The following is a 22,348-nucleotide window of genomic DNA, read 5'->3' on the forward strand; positions in this document are numbered from 1 at the left end:
GTTGCAACTTTAAAATGGAGAATCACAAATGTACTTCAAAAATCTATCGAAAATGTTGTTTTAATGTTAAAAAGCTCTCTAATCAATCATCTCGACAGCGAGATCTTTTAATATAAAAAAAAAATGTTTTTGAATTTAAGAAATAATGCATCTTGCAACACATTATCTATACTGTCCATTTTCAAGATTTTCATATATTTATAGATCAACTTGATTTTAACCATTTTTGAAATTTAAAATTTTCTAATTACGTATGAAAATAGATTTTAAGATAATACTAATAATTTTTTATAACAAAATTACATGTTATGATAAATTTTAAGGTGCGCTTTCATTAGATTGTTTAAGGTTGCAACCTTATAAAAACCACGCCCATATATATATATATATATATATATATATATATAAGTCTTCCCAACGTCTATAGGCGAAAATGAACAGTGATTATGCCTACTCTCATCACTCTCTAAAGTTCATCGTACGGTCACGATTGTTTTGTTGTATTTTATTTTTCACTTTTTTTTTAAAATTTTGAATGATTTGAAATTTGGACCGTGTGTACATCTTAGTGAGACACATCTAATAAAAATATATAAAAAATTGATTAAAATACCTTTGAAACGTTTTGGGGGCTATTTTGGACAATGTATTTCATATAAGATATTTTTTTGATATTTTTTACAGATTTGCCTATTGTTTATGAACACACGTTCCAAATTTCAAGTCATTTTGATTTGTAGAAAACAAATGAAAATTGAAACACTACCGGACAATCGTGGTCGTACAATGAACTTTGGACGGTGATGAGGCTAAGCAAAATTACTATTCATTTCTTCCTAGGCAAAAATGAGCAGTGATTTTGCCTACCCTCATCACCCTCCAAATTTCAGCTCATTCCGATTTGTAGAAAAAAAATGAAAAATAAAACACTACCGGATAATTGTGACTGTACGATGAACTTTGGATGGTGATGAGGGTAGGTAAAATCACTGTTCATTTTCGCCTATAGGTATTTTGTAGTATCTTCTATATATATATATATATATATATATATATATATATATATATATATATATATATATATATATATATATATATATATATATATATATATATATATATATATAAGCACTGATATCATGCAACGGTTGCATAGTAATATGATGCAACAACTTCAAAAAACCATTTTATAGCCATTTGTTTGATCTAAATTTTGAAATATACACTCTATTCATTCTAATGAACAATTACAAAAAAACCAAAAATTGAAAACACAATTTAGAAAGTATTTTTTTAGCTCAATTAACATTGGCCATTCATTTTGGTGAGATGCTTAGATTTAGGCCTTAGAAGGTTTTTTTCATTTCCAATTTTTTGGATAGCTTTATTATCATTAGATGAATAATGTTAAAAAATAAAAAAATGATTTTGAGTTTGTAAAGGCTAATATCTTGAAAATCATAAAATGAATGGTCTCGATTCATTTTAACCATATCTAGAGTTCAAATTGAAAATTTTTCTTTTGGGGATTGATTATTGAGATGAAGAGAGTGTGTGTGTAAAATTTGGGGTCATACAAATACCACAAACATGGTTTTTTAGAAGTGTTGTTGCATTGGATCATTGCTCTATATATACATTGGATTGGATCCTATGTATATACCGTTGCATTGCATTGGATCCTAATCCCCTAGTTCTTTCTTTGTGAGTGGGTTTAGACCATTTTATTTCTAGAGTTTTTGGATATATATATATCTATATATATATATATAGCGTTTTCTAGTTAACAAACCCTCAAAATGCAGAGGTTAAAGTTAGAAGGGGTTGTGATTGATGTCTATACCAAAAAGATGATTACTTCTTATTTAAAAAATTATTTTAATAGGTAACTTAACTATTAAGTAATGACAACTTTGAAATTTTTGCAAAAGTACAATGGTATTGTGGAAGTTAGTGTTCTGGAATTTTATTTATAGAGTACTTTTGTCTTTTAGTAAAAATTTCAACTTTACCCTTTATAGAGATGACAAAAGTATCCCTTGTTTTGTAGTAATATTTACAAAAATGCCCTTACTTAATGATGAAAATATCACAAAAAGTACTTTTTTTAAAAAAAATAATAGCCTACAAAATTAGAAAATTCACCCTTCACAACTCTCTCTATCTTTAACCTTTGTAATTTGAAGGGTTGTGAAGTTTAGATTATCTTATATATATATATATATATATATATATATATATATATATAAACACGCCAAGATCAACCAGTTTCGGTTATAACCTACACATCTATTTTTACCACTCTATCTTAAAAACATGAACAGAGTATAATTATAATTGATTAATTGTTGTAAGATTCCTATATAATAAAAGAATAAAATGATTAGAAAGACAGCAGAGATTAAAGAAATATCTAAGACAATCCACGACATATGCGTTGAATTCCTAATTTTAATACTGAATACTATTTTAAATTGCATGAAGAATAAACAGAGTGATCATATAAAAACGTTTAAATTGCATGAAAACAGAGTGATCATACAAAAACTTAATAGAATATTGCAATTCACTGTTTACAAAGACAATAACTGGAGAAGATACTCCATTCAGAAGGACAGTAAGAGGGAAGAGAAGGGATATTACAATCACACATTTAAAATTACAGAGTAATAGAGGTTACCAACTGTATGTCGCTTATACAAGACTGTTATGAAAGCAAACCTACTGTATGAGATTTTACAGTAGTAAAGACAGAAAAAAGAGAAAGAGATGAGAAAGAGATAGCTCAGGGATGTGATGAAGTAGGTTTTCTCGTATGGCGTCCTTGAAACTCGACCTGTTTCTTTGTTTGAAGGAGGTGGTATTTATAGATGCAGGGATGTGTCGATGTGCAACAGGTGGACGACTGGGATGCGTCTGTGATTCATCCTTATCTTTAGGTGAGTTGGCTGAAGGTGATGGCCGAAGGAGGAGTGAGGACGCGTCAGTGATGTGATGTAAAGATGTATGGATAAGGGCTGTTGTCGTGACCCAAAAATGTCGGGGACTTGTCGGGAACGAGGTTGTTTCTCATTGGTCGATGAAGGATCGATGAAGGCATTGATGTGACAAATATTTAGTCAAATCAAAACTGAATCGTTGACACTGTAGTTGGGGTCTTTTCTTGCTACGTGGCGATCGCTGGAGTAAGGAGTTACTATGCAAGGGAATATTTACTGTAGTTGGGGTCTTGTCGTTTTAAAAAGGAATCTGCTTTTAGTCATATCAAAAGTAAAGATAAAACATAAGTCTTGTCTTCTGATGAGTCGAGTCTTTTGATGAGCCGGGTCTTTAGTTCAGCCTTCGGGTTTTTGGCTAAAATCTTCGAGGAGAAGATTACCAGACTGAACTGTTTCTTCTGATGTGGTAGGTATTGTTGAAGGATCAGCAAATATTGCAAAAAGTTGTTTTTCGATATCTTCGAGTGTAGCATGAGGCTGAGCTTGTTTCATTATTTGAATATATGAAGAGAATGTATTTAGGGTGACAGTATTATTAGCAGGAGTATTATCACAGAACTCTGAGGAAGGAGGAATCCTCTTGAGTGGAAGAGATTGTGGGTTAGTACTAAATATATCCCACCATTTAATTTTTATAGTTTTCCCGAGGCGGGGAATGTATTCAAAATTATTTGAAGTATTTTCATTAATAGTATATTCCCATTTGACAATTCATGGGATCTGGTATATGGCCATAAAATACAAATGATAATTGATTTGATCAGAACAAGTATTATGCTCACAGAATTTAGTTTGGAAGGCTTGAAAGGAATCAGGTAGGATTTGGATAGAAGATCCCTAAATAAAGAACCAATGACGGAACGAACTGGGGAACCTTTCAAGTATGGGCATTTTGAATTGAATATACCATGAGTGGGAATTATTTAGATTTTGGTAAAAGAAGACTTTATGCCAAGCTTCAAGATATTCTGCATATCGATAATATTTATATTGATATTCTGTATTTGATAATTTTTTTCCTTGTGTGGGGTTATTACCCTAATCTTCATAGGTCAAGAACTTTTTGATTTGTAATTTGGAGTAGGCATATAAATTGGTATTGCCTTGAAAAAAGTGGACAATGGACACTGAACCTGTTTCCATTAAAACAGACTCATACCATTCTCTAGTTTTGATGCCATTAAGAGGACTTAAATGGTTTTGCAAATACAGGGGGGCTAATTTATTTGGGTTGATATGAACATGTTTGTCATCAATGATAATATCAGCAATGAAAGCATTGTCAATATATACTGATTTGGTAGAAGAGGAGGATGATTTACATGGGATTTGGGCTGGAGAAAAAGTAGGACTAGATGATGTATTATGTTGTGGACTTTAAATAAAATATTCGGGTACATTGGTAGATCGTAATGGAGACATGGGTTGTAGTGGTAAAAAAGGTTGGCTGAGCACTGGGAGCTCAGATGGATGTAAAGGAACCAAGTCTATAGAGGTTTTCCCTTTAGCTTTTTGAGATGTATTGGTATGCATATTCTTATTCTCAACAGTTGCAATCCGTAAGGGAGTGGCTCTTCAGGTGGAAGAGGTGGTAATGTACGGCCCCCCTACAAAAATTCACGGGTAAGAAAATCAGGTAAAGAGTTAGAAGCACCGTGAAGATTTGTTTGGAAACGAGATTTTGAACATTCTTTTGCAGGATATCTTTAGCAGCTTTGCAATCAGTACGAATAAGAAAATGTTGATTAAGAATATCACTTTGAAATTTAGTAACGCAATGAATAATAGCAAGTAATTCTTTTTTGACAGTAGAATAATTCTTTTGTGTGGGATTCCATGCTTTCAAGGTAAAGCGAATGAGTTGTTCTTTGGAATCTATAGATTGTTTTAATATTCCGCCTAATCCTATGTCAAAAGCATCACATTCAATTATTTTAAAGGCAGTTGGATTAGGTAAAGTTAAACAAGGCAATTCTTTAGCTTTCAACTTAAGTCGTTGAACAGCAGTTGTATGAAGATCCGTCCAATGTGTAGGATTCTTTTTGAGTCTATCATATAAAGGTTTTGCATCAATAGCAAGGTTTTGATAAAAATCACTAATATAATTTAAACATCCTAAAAATCTTTGAAGTTCGGTTTTATCGAGGATTTTATCAGGGAATTTATCAGCAAATAAAATAGAACTATCAATGGGAATGATAGTGCCTTCATCAATATTATGTCCTAAAAATATTATTTTTGTTGAAATAAATTGATCTTTTTAGCAGAAACAACTAATCCAGCATGTTTCACGGTATTGATAAAAGTATTCAGATGTTTAAAATGTTGATCTATTGAATCAGATAATATTAATACATCATCAATGTAGACTATCATAAATTTATGATAAGGATTAAATACATCATTCATTATTTTTTGAAATTCAGATGGAGCATTTTTAAGACCAAAAGGCATGACATTCCATTCAAATTGGCCGAATGGTACATTAAATGCTGTTTTGTATTTATCTTCTTCTTTAATTTGTATTTGCCAAAACCCTGACTTCATATCAAATTTAGAAAAGATGATTGCATTTACAAGTCTATCTAATAAATCTTTTTTATTAGGAATTGAATATCTAATCCATTGTAGAACTTTATTAAGAGGTTTATAATTAATAACTAAACGAGGAACTCCTCTTTCTTTTTCAGCATTTTTATTTACATAAAAAGCTGAACAACTCCAAGGAGATTGACTAGGTCTTATGAGTTTTTTCTGTAATAGATACTCTATTTTTGTTTTACATGTTTGTACTAGTTCAGTATTCATTTGAATTGGTCTAGCCTTTGTTGGTATTTTCTTTTCATCAAAATCAGGCTCATAGGGTAAACTAATAATATGTTGCTTCCTATTCCAAAATGCATTAGGTAAATCATTACATATTTCTTTTTCTATTAATGTTTTAAGGGACTGTATTTTTTGTATTACTTCAGAGGTTTGTAATTTCTCACATATTATTTTATATCGGATTTCTGTTCGTAAAGAACATAGAAAGTGTTCTTTTTGTTTTATAATTGTTTTGACAGTGTTGATTTCTTTGATTTTGGATTTATCTAAGAATTCAAATTGGATTGAGTACCGTGTATATGTGTTTCTATCCCTATATGAGTAATTATCATGGGATAAAGTAAAGTCAGAAAAGGTACACCAAGAATAGCAGCTTGACTTAATCCTTTAACCATGATAAACGGGGTTGGAAAACAATGTTCATTATTATTAGATCATGGCATTTGATAGTTTATATTTAATATATAATCGACTACCATCAGCAGTGTTTAAGATTTGAGTTGTTTTATCAAAATATTTAGTAGGTACTAATCCTTCATCGAGACAGTTTAAATCTGCTCCAGAGTCTATTAAGGCTAAAGATTGGAAGTCATACTCATTATTGATTACAATTTTGATTAATACAAACCATTTTTGAGTAATTACTTTATTAAGGATCGATGAAGGCATTGATGTGACAAATATTTAGTCAAATCAAAACGGAATCTTTGACACTGTAGTTGGGGTCTTTTCTTGCTACGTGGTGATCGCTGGAGTAAGGAGTTACTATGCAAGGGAATATTTACTGTAGTTGGGGTCTTGTCATTTTAAAAAGGAATCTGCTTTTAGTCATATCCAAAGTAAAGATAAAACTGAGGTCTTGTCTTCTGATGAGCCGGGTCTTTCGATGCGCCGGGTCTTTGGTTCAGCCTTCTGGTTTTTGGCTAAAATCTTCGAGGAGAGGATTACCAAACTGAACTGTTTCTTCTGATGTGGTAGGTATTGTTGAAGGATTAGCAAAGATTGCAAAAAGTTGTTTTTCGATATCTTAGAGTGTAGCATGGGGATGAGCTTGTTTCATTTTTTGAATATATGAAGAGAATGTATTTAGGGTGACAGTATTATTAGCATGAGTATTATCACAAAACTCTGAGGAAGGAGGAATCCTCTTGAGTGGAAGAGATTGTGGGTTAGTGCTAAATATATCCCACCATCTAATTTTTATAGTTTTCCCGAGACAGGGAATGTATTCAAAATTATTTGAAGTATTTTCATTAATAGTATATTCCCATTTGACAATCCATGGGATCTGGTATATGGCCATAAAATAAAAATGATAGTCGATTTGATCAGAACAAGTATTATACTCACAGAATTTAGTTTGGAAAGCTTGAAAAGAATCAGGTAGGATTTGGGTAAAAGATCCCCAAATAAAGAACCAATGACGGAACCAACTGGGGAACCTTTCAAGTATGGGCATTTTGAATTGAATATACCATGAGTGGGAATTATTTAGATTTTGGTAAAAGAAGACTTTATGCCAAGCTTCAAGATATTCTGCATATCGATAATATTTATATCGATATTCTGTTTTTGATAAATTTTTTCCTTGTGTGGGGTTATTACCCCAATCTTCATAGGTCAAGAACTGTTTTATTTGTAATTTGGAGTAGGCATATAAATTGGTATTGCCTTGGAAAAAGTGAACAATCGATACTGAACCTATTTCCATTAAAACAGACTCATACCATTCTCCAGTTTTGATGCCATTAAGAGGACTTAAGTGGTTTTGCAGATACAGGGAGGCTAATTTATTTGGGTTGATATGAACATGTTTGTCATCAATGATAATATCGGCAATGAAAGCATTGTCAATATATACTGACTTGGTAGAAGATGAGGATGATTTATATGGGATTTGGGTTGGAGAAAAAACAGGACTAGATGATGTATTATGTTGTGGACTTTGGATAAAATATTCGGGTACATTGGTAGATCGTAATGGAGACATGGGTTGTAGTGGTAAAAAAGGTTGGCTGAGCACTGGGAGCTCAGAGGGATGTAAAGGAACCAAGTCCATAGAGGTTTTCCCCTTAGATTTTTGAGATGTATTGGTATGCATATTCATCTTAGGAAATCTAAGAAAATTGTCCATTTAAGAAAGTTAGTCCGAGAGTTGGGGTTAGAGACGCTCAGACACCTAGTCTAAAGACCGTTAAGGCCACAAGAGTTGCTGAGGTCGAAACAGACATAAGAGGTAGTCAAAGAGGACTGTCCAGATAACACTCATCGGCAACCTACAAATGGAAAATTTTATTAGAAATCTCACAGATAAAGCTGTTAGTCAAACTAGTAATACTCTACGAATTAAGAACAAAGAAGAAGTAGTGATAAATGATATTGAAAACCAAATACAAAATTGGAATATATCAAAAGTTCCCATCTCAAATATTTTAAAAAAAAGAACATTTGATTTAAAAATAGGTTATGCTATAAAAACAGCAGAACAAACTTTGTCTGTTACTACAAACCAGGAAGACTTTGAACTCTTATCAAATAAAATATTACAATAACATAAAAATAAGAATTATAAATATCTACATATTGGAGAATTGTAGGGTTTTCTACAAACAACGAAGTGCATTGCAAAAGCAGATTGCCCCAGAGACGTGAACTGCGCTACTGCCTCTAGGCAGGCCGCAGAGTTTGAACATTTCCAATGGACTTTGAGGTCTTGACTTGCTTTCATAAGCCACAATGAGGTAGGTTTCACAATTGTTCTAGAAAGCTAGTTAAAGGCTTAGGCCTCACAAAGACTTAGAATCAAGGGTTTGGGACATGCGAAAAGCATATGCTTTCCGATTGCCCTTGAAATAGGATTATTGGTGACCGGCGAAACAAGTATACAAATCAGCAAAACGAACATAAAAGATAGAAATAAGGAATGGAAGTAGCAAAGAAAATCTTTGCAACAGAGATCACCCACATGTCGGGCCCTGAACCTTGGATTAGAGAACTCTCGAGGTTGGAAGACTACGATGACATCTATTGCATCATAACATGCAAGTACTCCAATGCCATGCTAATCAGTTTAAGGAAATTTGAGCTTAACAAGCCATACGATGGCGCCAAACAATTCACACATGAAATCTAAGATGAAGTAGACTACTTAAAGTCCAACCCATCCCGTTTTGCATCAAAACATGTAACTTAATACTTTTTAGAGATGGTTATTATCAAATTTCTATCTATGAGAAATCAATCATGAAGGAGACTTCTCTCTCACAGATTGTCGATCAGAGACTAGCTCAGATTTGTGTAAAATTGAAAGGACATATCAGAATAGTAGGGAAAATAAGAGAGCAAGTTTTGAAAGAGATTTTTGAAATAGTGAAAGAAGATATCAGAAGAGTAGGAAAATAAGAGAGAAAGTTTTGAAAGAGATATTGAAATTGAGAAGGCAAATAACAAGAACTAAAAACAAATGCAACAAAGAAATGTAACTTGAGGAGAAGCACTCAGGCCTAGCACCTAAAGTTGGTGCTTGGATTAGACAGATGGGGCAAGTCTGTATCCCTTTCTCATTCAAGATTTCTAATCTGTAAAAATTTTCGTAATCCAAGAAGAGATTTGTACCTAGGAATGTTCTTCTAGGGATTACGAACTAGTAGGGATATTCTTCTCGAATTTGTAGTAGATTTTGGATTTAACTGGATCTAGGATTCTTTGAAATTTCTAAGTTGTAGTCGATTTAAAGCTTATTGTGGATTTCTAGGGTTTTTCAGGATTTTCTGGATTGGGCTGGAGACTAGGGATGGATCGGGCTTTGAGACCAGGGTTTATGCTTTCTCGATATTTTAAGGCTCTAAATGGCTTCTCCTCATTCAAAAGAGCCCGAATTAGGCCTTTTAAAGACATTTCTACACGTCCAAAATATGTCATTGGAATCATCCCATGTGTTTATCCCGTAAAACTAAAGATGACAGGTTAAAAAGGGGCATGCAACGCATTTTGTGATGTCCCGATGGCCATGCGACACATTCATATATAATTCTTGGTGGACAGAAATCAAATTTTCTTGCGAACAATTATGTTCAAACCATAACTTTCAAACAACATGTTGGATTTGAGAGATTCTTAAACTGTTAGAAAGTTTGTGATCTCCTCAACAATTTGAAATCAAATTTGGTCCAATTTGAGTGAGTTTTGACATGGCACTAGGACTATAGGATATCAGTTTTTATGCTTCTGGGTGTCAAACTAGTGTTTGAGTTAATTTCTATATTTATTATGATCAGGGGTCTCTAGTATGATTAGTTTGGAATATTGGGTAGGTTTTCAGGGAGTTTTTAAGGATTTAATGTACAATTAGATTATAATTTGTTGGTCCAATGGAGTACAAAACAACATCTTTTCATGGTCCACTGGCTTGCTTGCTTCTTTTTTCCTCGCTGCGGTCTTTTTTGTTCTTGGCTGCCTGTTTGTATTTTTCCCGTGCACTTCCATTGGTGTGGCACTTTCACATTGGAACCATACCTATAGAAAATTTTCAATCTTACACCAAGGTCTATTTTTATTTTTATTATTTTCATAATTGCCCTTATTTCGACCCTTCAAGGGTCGAATTACAATTATTTCACGTTTTCTTTCTTTTGCTTGCTCTCTTTGAAGGGTCGGGCAAAATTTTAGCTTTTTTTTTTTTTTGGAGAAATTTAAGCGTAGATCCCTTCAAATTCCGGTTATTTAAAGTATCCCTTCCAAATTTCTATTTTTTATGTTCATACCCATTTTTTTTTTTTTAATTAAATTCCTCCTACTTCAAACCTTGAACTTTTGAAGTTTAACTCCCAAAACCAAAGCTTCAAACTCTGAAGTTCCTAAATTAACTCTATTCCAATGGCCAAAGCAGAAATGTTTTTTGATTTTTCTCGTTTTTTTTGGGTTAATTTTTGGGGAAATTGAACTTCAGCCTTCAATGTCCAAAGCAGGGTAATTTGGTAAATTTTTTTTGAAAGCTGGTATCTTTCAATATGAAGAACATGCGCATGAATATCCTCTTTTTTCTTAAGAAGTAGTTCAATGCCGTAATGCTAGAAATACATTTCTTCCTTTTCACATATAGTTCGAAGTCGACCCTTTAAGGGCTGAGCTAACCAGCGTCGATCAAACCATAAAAAACCAGAAACTAGTTTGCTCCGGCCGAATTTGCTTATGGCAGGGTAGGTCGACCAAGGATCGAACTAGAAGCTTAGTTCAACTACATGTGGTCAAACTAGAGTGGGTTCAATGCTTGTGGCTTGATCGATGTTAGTTTGATCATTGAAAGGTCGTTTAGCATAGTTCGACTTGCAAGGGTTATTCGGCCCTTTAAGGGAAGCAATTAAAAGAAAAAAATTGAAATTCGACCAGGAAAAAAGAGAGGAGAATATATATTTTGAGCTGTCAACAACCTATTCCACTTTTGATTTGTGAAACTTAATCCACTTTTGAATTGTGAAATCCTAAATATCTAAGAACTCAGACTTATTTTTTATCTTAAAATTTATATCCAAGAAATATTAGTACATTATACTCGGACAGGAGTACCATTCTAGTCACCGTCATCTTTTCTGGGCTTTTCTATTCTTTTTCCTTTCTCAAAATTATTTTTGTTTGAGATGTTTGGTATATCACCATTTTTTCTAATTGCTATGTATGATAAGGAGAGTGAGAGTTTTGAAAGAAGTTCCGTAGAGAGAGTGAGGACTGCAAAACTCGTCCATAGAGACAATATGTTAGTTTTGCCACTCCAACGGTTATTTTCTACCCACAGTAGTTCGAAATAGTTTTAGCTTTACCCCGTCCTGACCGTTGGATGAAACAAATCCAACGGCCAAAAATAGATGACCGTAGTTTTTTATCTCCTTTTGGAACCCAAAGTCTGCGAGCTTAGGGAGAGAGAGAGAGAGAGAGAGAGGAGAGCCCTTCTGCTCACTGTGGTGAATGCTGATTTTGAACCCCCATTGAGAAGTCGCTTCCAATTTTGGATCCCACTTGAGAGTCTTAGAGTTGTTGTTTTTGTGCAAACTCAGGAACAGAAGATGGTAGCAGCCAGGATTGATTTTCCCAAACCAAAGGTAATAAACAATTTTAGGGTTTATTTTATTTTATGATGAATGCTTCTCTTAGGGTTTTTTTATTTTTTATGGTTTTAAGATGATGAAAAAAAGTAGTGTCTTGCTCTGCAGCGTTATAGGGGATTGCCAAAGTAATTTATTAGTGTACATCAGTACTCTGGTGAGCAGGTTTCTTCGAGAAGATCATTATTTGGCGATCAACTATCTTTCATATGTTTTCCTGTTAAGTTTGTGGGTTTTTGTCGTGTTTGAGTGATAGAGAATGCATTTGAGTGAAGGAGAATGGATGTCTAATTCTTGTGTAGTGATTTTGGTGGTTTAGTTTGTATATGGGAACCAAATGGGATTTAAGAGGATTATTTATGTTGGCAGGACCTAATTTGTGAGGTTTTAGATATTTATGTTGGCAAGACCTAATTTGTGAGGTTTTCCTGAATGTTTAAAGGCTTACTGAACTGTTTGTAAAGATGGGTTCGTTTTATGAAAATTTAGCTTTTCTCATATTTGCCGTTATACTTTTCTCCAAATTAGTTTCCTTGAGCTGAACAGTGAACTCAAAATGCTGCATTGTAGGGAGGTAATCTAAGGTGTTAGATTAAGCCCATCTTCATCTTATTTCTTAGAATGTACATCTAGCAGTATTACATGGACAATTTAAGGTCTGTTGACAACATAAAATATAGAGTACTATGAAATTTGAAAAATGCTATGAATGTTATAGAGGCTTTCCACAATTTGTGATTATATATAAATGCAACATGTTATGTTTGCATCTATTTAACATTTTAACTTTCTAGCTATAAGTCATATTTTTTAAAATAATTGAAGTTTTAATATTTGTGTACTGTCTATTTATCAAAAAAGTGTATCATTTTGAGCTTTCTTCTATTACAAATTTGATTTTCACCTAGCATATAATCCTTCTCTCCATTGGCAAAACAATATACGCCAAAAGCCATTGGAAATCCACATTGGAGAATCCATGTCCCATGAAAAGCAAGGCCCTGCAAGTGTAATCTCTGTGCATAAGACATGATCAAGCATAAGATTTAAACAAATCCCCAGTAAATTGTATGGCCTAATAATCCAATGTATCTCTCGTCATCTCCTGCTCAACCTCATAAATTACACTAAGGATGGGGCAAGTTTCCTATCACACAATTTTTTGCAAACTCATGTCAATCTTGTTAATTAATCGTTTATGTGCCCATATGCAATTGTTTTGGCTTATCACAATAATGATCCATTTTCTGTCACAACTCTATCAATAGATCATGTATTCCATGATGAAAGTTGTACTAGTGAAGAAGACCATGACATTCTCATGGACTAAGGAAAGATCAAAAGTTTTCTCCAAGAATTATGACAAAAATGGTAATTAAAGAGCAATAAGACTGGTCCGCAGCCCATTTGAAGAAGGTGAAAATAAGATTTGACTTCCAATGGTTAGGAACCAAAAAATTTCTAAAAAAGCAGTGATTTGGAAGGCTGCGAGGAGGATGTACAATAAAGTTTCTCTGTTCGAGTTATCTAGTATAATGTTTTAGATGTAAATTAGAGAGGAACAGACTAGGCATTTTACTTCCAAAGAAAATACAAAGGGAAGTTTGAGAAGTGGGTTCTAGTAATCCCATTTTTTTCTTTTAAAGATTACAACAGGCAGAAACCCATCATTTAAGAGAAACCCTTGGACTGCCTAGGCAGCTGCCTTGGCACTGGGCGGTCTACTTTTTGAAACACTGTGCCATCCTATTCACTTCATTCCCGGTTGAAAGTTGAATTTGAACTTCACCTGTCCCTTCTTTTGACGGCAATCCCTTATTCATATTTATTCGCTTTAATTTTCATGTTGTTTTTGATCTTCTGAGCTTTATCTTCTTATCTCGTACTCAGTTCGAAATTTGAAAGTCGCGTTTCAATTTGTCGCATTGGGAATCATTTCTCTTGCGGAGATTTTCTTTACCAGTAGCTTTGTCACCCTTCATCTCATCTTCCATTGTATGCCCTTGGCACCCGGTTAAATGTTTTTACCATTACAAAACACAACAAAACTGTTACGTCTTGTGCACGGTATACAATATAGTTACGTTGGGAAATTCCATCTTTTAAACTACTGTTCACCTCACTGTTTGCCTTGAGAGTGGATAGTGGCTGCCCAACTATATACCAAAATAGTTTATGTTTATTATATTTAACCCAAAGTAATGTTATATACATGATTGTGCTTCACATTATCATAATGTGATTTATCTACTAGGAATGCATTTTGTGGGCACTTTTCCTGGTTGCCTTTAAGGATGTTTTTATCCATAATTTTTTTTTCTTTTGCATTAAAATTGCTCCATATGTTAAACTTTCTTGGTTTCTTATTCTGATGTTGATCTTCATCATGTATTTTGTGTAGGTTGAAAAACAAGGAATATGTTATAGACATGATTGTGGTTCACATTATCACAATATGATTTGTCTGTTAGGAACGCATTTTGTTGGCGCTTTTCTTGGTTGTCTCTAAGGATGTTTTTATCCATTAAAATTTTTCTTTTGCATTAAAATTGCTCCTTAGGTTAAACTTTCTTGGTTTCCTATTATGATCTTGATCTTCATCATCTACTTTGTTTGTGTTTCCTATGTCTTATGTTTGAACAAAGAATTCGGTCATATAGCCCTGTAGCTTCACATATTTGGATTCCTAAAATAAATGTTTACTTCATGCTTTTGATTTAGCACTTGATTTGAATGCTTTGTTTTGGACCTATGTTTTATGGCTATGGGTATGCATGTCAGCATCCGACACGGTTACGGAGTGTCAGATTCGTCATGCCATGAGGAACAGAATATTATGAAGAGAACAAATTCTGACAATGTTTACTATCTTATCTAATGATAAGTAGCTCAAAATAATCAACAAAACTTAATTGGCTGAGTCCCTAACTTATTTTAAAATTTCATTGACATTTTTAAAGTTCGCATACCTCCACTCATATAAAAAAAGAAAAGCAAGTCTCTAAAATGATGTAATAATGTTTAATGAACAAGTCAGAGCTAGAAAAATCTGAATCCGTAGTGGGTCAATACGTGTCTGACATGGGTATGAAAACCCAAACAAAAAAAATCCATGAAACATAGTTGTGGAGTGTAATTTTTTGTAGATTGATAGTGAGTTTTGCATCACTCTTTTAGAAAGAAAAGTGTCAAATTCTTCCTATTAGTGATACTTTGTATATTCCATTATTAGTATGAGAATATTTCTTTACTAGTATGAGAATTTCACCGAGTCATATTGGCCTTGTAAAGCACATGGCAGATGTTGGTGTTTTGCATCAGAATGAACTCAGTGGTGCTCTACTGGTTGGGGTTTTGCATTGGAATGAACTTAGTGGTGCCCTTACTGGTTTAACTCATGTTTGGAGGTTCCAACAGGTGCATTTCCGTAATCTTTGGTTGACATATCTTACTTATGTGTTCGTTGCAGATATGTGTCATAACTGATATAAATATATCAAATTATATTGTTAAATTATTGGCTTTTCTTATGGATCCTTTGTATGCACATGTTCCAAAGTTTCCATTGTTCTTGCAAGTATAATCATCTCAATAATTAAATGAACAGCTAACTCTTTCTTGATTTTGAGGGCACAAGTTTTCACTAGACGTATGTCACAAACTCTTTCCAGTTAATGGGGCAAGGAGATAGCTTGTTTGAGTATTTGAAGGTTGATATCTGAATACCCCTTCTTAACTAATGTGTCCTTCATAAAAGTTGAATGCTATCTAAAAAGGGGCTTGTTGTTTTCCAACTTTATGAGTAAGTCCATTATTGTGGAACAATGGCTAAACGAATATATCTTTTGAATTGTTTGATGATGTATATGAATTTTACTCATAAAAATTTGTTTATTTTTGTAATTGTTTTTCCAAAGCTAATATTGCGGCAATATGATTACCTTTATATTCCCAGTTAACTTATTTGGTCCTTGAAATAAGATTCATGCTCTGTATTTCAGATGGTCTAAGAGCTTGGCTTTATGTAACAAAGAAACATTCTTTCCATATGCATGGGCATGCACACACACCCGAACCTACATGTCCATACTTACATATAACGATCCAACGTGATTACTTATTGTTTGCATGGGTTTTTGGAAGGCTTATTTGACAAGATGCTAGGGAATGGTAGCTATCTCGGGTTTCAATGCCTTCCTCATTTATCAAGGTTTGATTTAGAAGCCCATTTTGAGAATACCCTGGGACCATGGCATTTTGAGAAACCAGATTTTTTTTCTTTCATTGAGAGAGAGAGAGAGAGAGAGAGAGAGAGAGAGAGAGAGAGAGAGAGAGAGAGAGAGACACTTCCATGCCCATGATTTCCATAACCAGCGATCATAACAATGCATTCTAATGAATCTTTTTGCCATTGTTGGGTGTACCTTAAGTGGTGTACTTTTAGTCTTATACAAGACTAGATACATTCCAATGAACACCTTGAAAATATATTGCATAGCCCCCATACAGAGACTAAGTACGTTCTAAACGAATGCTTGATTGAAAATGTCAAGTATGTAGCAGAGTCTATAACGCAGAACCTTCCATAGGCATGGGCATCATGCACGCACACTCGAACCTACATGTGCATACTTATATAAAGATCCAACATGATTACTTATTGTTTGCATGGATTTTTGGAAGGCTCATTTGACAAGATGCTAGGGAATGGTAGCTATCTCAGGTCGCAATGCCTTCCTCATTTATCACGGTTTGATTTAGGAGCCCATTATGAGAATACCCTGGGACCATGGCATTTTGAGAAACCAGATTATTTTTTCTTTCATCGAGAGAGAGAGAGAGACACTCTTCCATTCCATAACCAGCGATCATAACAATGCATTCTAGTGGATCTTTTTGGCCATTGTTGGGTGTACTTTTAGTCTTTTTTTTGGGTAAGTGGTGTACTTTTAGTCTTATACAAGACTAGATACATTCCAATGAACACCTTGAAAATATATTGCATAGACCCCATACAGAGACTAAGTACATTCTAAATGAATGCTTGATTGAAGATGTCAAGTATGTAGCAGAGTCTATAACGCACGCTGAAAAAGGTGAGGGCAAGGTTGGTAGATGATGATAATGGGGCTAAGGGATAAAGAATGTGATATGTCAAGAAAGATAGGGCCCTAAATCATGGATTGAATAAAAAGGATACATAAAATAGGGCGACATAAGTATCTCATTATCAACAACAACATGGCTAGGTGCTCATGGCATGAACACCTTGAAAGAGTGGGGCATCAACCAAAATGGAGTCAGCACCATCAAGCTCAAAAGCCAAATTTTATTTTCAACTCTTAATTGCATTTAACCACTGGTCTGTATGATGCATATGTAGTGGTTTCCCTGTCTTGAAACAACTAAAATAAAGACCTCTAAAGACAAAGATACCAAACCTAAATGCTATTAAAAATGTATAAAAATAACCTATTAACTATAGGAGATCACTTAAATAATCCAAAAAATGACAAAGTGAATTCCTAACACAACCCCAAAATAGAGTTATTCTGGGCACGAAACATCCGATTGATGTCGTTAATGATTTCCTCTTTTTTTTGTGAAAGGTGTAATTCAAAACTCTAATGCTCTTGATTAGATCACCCTACCTTCTAGTATTAGCAATCCTATAAACAAACCTTTCTTCGTATCACACTTTTTGAGCCATTAGATTAGGGATCCCTCTAGAAGAATATTATGACATTGAAGTTTTATTAGCTCGGTTCTTTGCCTTTGGAGATAGAATATTCTTCCTATGAGGCTCAGAATCTCCTTAGCTTCCTTCTTGTTCAATGGACCAAAAGTGTCCATATTCCACACTTTGATACCAAACTGGACATGTTGGAGTCATCTCACCATAGAGATGCCTGCACTATTCCACTAAGAAACGTGTTCTTTTGGTGCAACTCAATCAGTTGTAAATAATATTATATTTGTAGCAGGCAAATGATGTGGCAGATAGATTAGACATGGAGGGTGCTAGGATTGTTGCCTTTACTGTGAAGGACATCACCACATTCACTGACTTTACATCTTGTCATCCTCTCTCATCGTCCCTCTCTACCACTCTTCCTCTCCCTTTCTTCTCCCCCATTGGGAATTGTGTTTCTGTTTGTCTTTATCATGTCAGATATCTTTACATATACCTTCCCTTTGATATATATCCTTTTTAATACAATGTTATCCATTATTGCTTTCATCGTTCCTTTTATGCAGTGGTATCAATTTAAAAATATAGGGGAAAGGAAAACAAAGCTAGTTGCTTATGAACTCAGGATGATCAATTCTTGTATTATTTATCAGAAAATGATCAAGGTTATATTTATTATTGGGCAATGATCTGAACCAGGATTTGGATTCCATGTTGGTTCACTCTAGCAAACATATATGCCTCTTCCTCCATATGAGTAGTTTTGCCAACCTGATCTTGACTGTTTATTGGTGGCTAGAACATGTTATTGTGGGACTCCGTGGTTACTTCCATCAACTCATACTGTTGATCAAATCTGAAAGCCTGGCCATATGGGTTACAATTCTGTTTGCACATTTAAACGTAGTCCCTTCATATGTAACAAGGCTCGTAAACTCCAACTCTATCCAGAATTCCTCTTTATTTGGAGTATTGAGATTGCTTGCCATTGCAACCTGAGAGAAAACATCAACCACCAGTCTTAAGGTAAAGAGACCAGACATGCACCAATGATTTTGTTGATCTCCAATTCAATAAATTTCCTTTTGTTAATTTCCAATTCAGTAAATTTCCTCTTTATTGAATTATTAGAGTTAAACCTATGGTTTAACTAAGGATATAAATTACTTCATTTTTCTCAACTACATCCTGAATGTTGTAGTATTGTACCTTTATGATATGTCTTCCTTTGGAGCTATCTGATCTACTTTGTATTACTTTAATTGCAGCTTGATTATTTGCAGCTTCAAGTCATCTATGAAGAACTTTCTCTAAACGGCGTAAGTGCATGCAATGTACTTTGCTTTATGTGTGCACCTAGCAACACACTTTGGCTTCTTGCTAGACCAAGAAACAATTGCCACTCCCAAGCCCTGAGGCGGACTTACAATTATCCTTATCCCTAGTAAAGTCAGCATCTGAATTTTCTAGAACTTCAGGCTTATATGCTGGAAAACATAATATAAGATGCATTGTTCCCTTAATTTACCTTAGAATTCTTCAGACAGTTTTCCAATTGGCTATGCCTAAATTATTTTAATATCTACTTACAAGGCCTACAACACAACTCTAATCTAGTCTTGTACATCGTAATATACTACGCTACCAGTGGCTTGTGCATAAGGAACATTACGTTTTTCTTGTCCTATTGGACAATCCTTCCTAGATAACTTCACTATCTTTTCAACAAGAGTAGACAGTGGTTTATAATTTTCTATTTCAAATCTCTTAAGAACAGAGTGAAGATACATCTCTTGGCTCAAGTATAAAATTTTAGATTTTCTATTTCTAGTTATTTTTATGTTCAGGACATAAGAGGCTTCTCCCATATCTTTTAGCTCGAACCTAGAAGAAAGCCATAACTTAGGCTTGTCAATCATTTCTAAGTTATTTTCAGCAAATAGAAAAACATCTACATATAATGAGAGTTCAAGGAAAAGGGGTAGAAGTAGGTTGAAACAAGTTAACTAGTGCATGAGATATCAATCCCCGTATGGAGCCAGCGTTGGTCAGTTGGCGTGCACTTAATGTTTCCTATCTGACTTTTACCCATCAGGAAGGTGGACATGACCGCACGCTAAGATAGTACACAAAGTTCTATCTTGGATGAAGAGATATTTCATCTTCCTCTCCCACCTGCCAAAATTGACCTATTCAGTTTTTCTAGTTCTGAAAGTTCAACCGTAACAATTCTACTAGTCATGTGCTAAGTTATATGTGAGCAACCAAATATTTTCTAAGTTAGCAACCAAATATTTTTTAAGTTCTAAACAAATAAGATTGTAAGAAAAACAAAATAAGGCACCAAAATTATTTAATATGTGGTCAATTCCTACAAAGAGAGAGCTACAATCCCTTGATAACCAATATCAATTATTAAGCGATGCCTTAAAAAAAAACAAATAGGCAAGCTCCCAATCAAGAGTAAAATAGTAAGCACTACATATATCAGCAGTATGAACGAACCATAAGGGAGAGTTTTACAACTCGTATAAGAAAATATATGAGAGCCTTTATATTAAAAGGAAATAATAGTCCAACTGAAATTGGGCTTCCAACCAAATCAGACAGCAAAATAATAGCAGGCTAAAAAATGATTGCTTTCAAATTTTAGTGGTTAGAAAAAATAATAGTACGTTAAGAACCTTGAAAAAAAAAAAATGAATATGAAACCAGTGTAGTAGCGTCACTAAAGACGACGACGATAAGCTCATGTGTGTGGGTTTTGAGTGAGTAAGATTGGAGAGAGAGAATGATTTTATTACCTTTAGATAGAGAGGGAGAGAAAACCCAAATGTATAAATCTATCAGAAACATAGGATTTTATTGTAAAAAATTAACAAGGTTTCGTAAACAAGTATAAGGTTAGGTTTTGTACCTACATCAAAATGTTTTTCATCTTCATGAGTCACCTATCCAAATATTAATGATACTTGAGTTCCCATGAGAGAAAAAGAGAGAGAGGGGAAAAATTTTAAAGGATCTTTTTTTCAGAAAAAATATTGAATCGTAAACTGTAATTATTTTAGATCGAAAAGGAGAGAGAGAAGAGAAAAATTTTGAAGGATCTTTTTTCAAAAAAAATATTGAATCGTAAATATTCTTTATCGATGGTGGTGATATCAGCAGAAAGCTTGAGAGAGAAGTCAGTCAGAGTACGAATAGAAAGCGAGAGTGGTTTTGGAGGGAGAAATTTAAAAGATTACATGAACGTGCGTTCTAGTAACTAACTAACACCTAAATTGGAGGATGTATCGAGGGTATCCTCATTGTCAACCCTTCTACCTAAATTGGAGGATGTATCGAGGGTATCCTCATTGTCAACCCTTCTTTTGTTTTTTTAGTTACTAGAACGCACGTTCATTTAATCATTTAAATTTCTCAAGGTCTCCTTGCAAAACCACTCTCGCTTTCTATTCGTACTCTGACTGACTTCTCTCTCAAGCTTTCTGCTGATATCGCCACCATCGATAAAGAATAATTACGATTTACGATTCAATATTTTTTTGAAAAAAAGATCCTTTAAAATTTTTCTCTTCTCTCTCAATTTCGATCTAGAATAATTACAGTTTACGATTCAATATTTTTTCTGAAGAATAGATCCTTTAAAATATTTCCCCTCTCCCTCTTTTTCTCTCATGAGAATTCAAGTATCATTAATAACTGGATCGGCGTCTCATGGAGATGAAAAAGATTTTGATGCAGGTACAAAACCTAACCTTATACTTGTTTACGAAGCCTTATTATTTTTTTACTATAAAATCCCATGTTTGTGATATATTTACATTTGGGTTTTCTCTCCCTCTATATCTAAAGGTAATAAAATCGTTCTCTCTCTCCAATCTTACTCACTCATAACTAAATAACACTTAAATTGGAGGATGTATCGAGGGTATCCTCATTGTCAACCCTTCTTTTGTTTTTTTAGTTACGAGAACGCACGTTCATGTAATCTTTTAAGTTTCTCAAGGGCTCCCTCCAAAACCACTCTCGCTGTCTGTTCGTTCTCTGACTGACTTCTTTTTCAAGCTTTCTGTTGATATTGCTGCCATCGATAAAGAATAACTACAATTTACGATTCAATATTTTTTCTGAAAAAAAGATCCTTCAAATTTTTTCTCTTCTCTCTTTCGATCAAGAATAATTACGGTTTACGATTCAATATTTTTTTGAAAAAAAAGATCCTTTATTCTTTTTCTCCTCTCTCTCTTTTGCGCTCATAGATAACCAAGTATCATCAATCTCTGGATCGGCGTCTCATGGAGATAAAAAGTATTTGATGCAGGTACAAATCCTAACCCTATACTTGTTTATGAAGCCTTGTTATAGTAAACATGTAGTAAAATCCCATGTTTCTGATAGATTTACTTTTGGGTTTTCTCTCCCTCTCTCTCTAAAGGTAATGAAATCATTCTCTCTCTCTAATCTTGCTCACTGAAAACCCACAAACATGAGTTTATCGATACCTTTTTTTTTGTTTTTCGGGTAGTTTTCCTATCTTCAGTATCGTTAGTGATGCTACATTGGTTTCATATTCTTTTTTTTGGCTACTATTATTTTTCTTAACCACTAAAATTTGAGAGCAGTCATTTTTTAGCCTGCTATTATTTTGCTGCCTAATTTGGCTAGAAGCCCAATTTTAGTTGGACTACTATTTCCTTTAATATAAAGGCGAGAAGTTAACTTTCTCTAAA

General features: G+C 33.9%; 1 protein-coding gene across 8 annotated transcripts in view; it reads left to right on the forward strand.

Moving 5' to 3' along the window:
• The first annotated feature begins 11,720 nt into the window (after window positions 1-11,720).
• LOC18427388 (uncharacterized) overlaps window positions 11,721-22,348 on the forward strand; it is a 107,591-nt gene continuing 96,963 nt past the window's right edge. For 3 of the 8 annotated variants that reach the window (XR_016061459.1, XR_016061460.1, XM_088874711.1), the window contains exons 1-3: window positions 11,721-11,920; window positions 15,215-15,340; window positions 18,884-18,934. Coding sequence is in view for 1 of the 8 variants with exons in the window: in XM_088874711.1 (XP_088730837.1) it covers window positions 11,885-11,920; window positions 15,215-15,340; window positions 18,884-18,934 (213 nt within the window). In the remaining 7 variants the exon portion in view is untranslated. Of the gene's footprint in view, window positions 11,921-15,214; window positions 15,341-18,414; window positions 18,642-18,883; window positions 18,935-21,877; window positions 21,940-22,348 lie in introns of all 8 variants that reach the window. The other 5 variants (XR_002279820.2, XR_016061463.1, XR_016061458.1 and 2 more) reach the window with 5 other exon arrangements.

This window comes from Amborella trichopoda, chromosome 8 (genome assembly GCF_054954075.1).
Source record: "Amborella trichopoda isolate Santa Cruz 75 chromosome 8, AtrichopodaSantaCruz75HAP2 v2.0, whole genome shotgun sequence".
Lineage (NCBI taxonomy): Eukaryota > Viridiplantae > Streptophyta > Magnoliopsida > Amborellales > Amborellaceae > Amborella > Amborella trichopoda.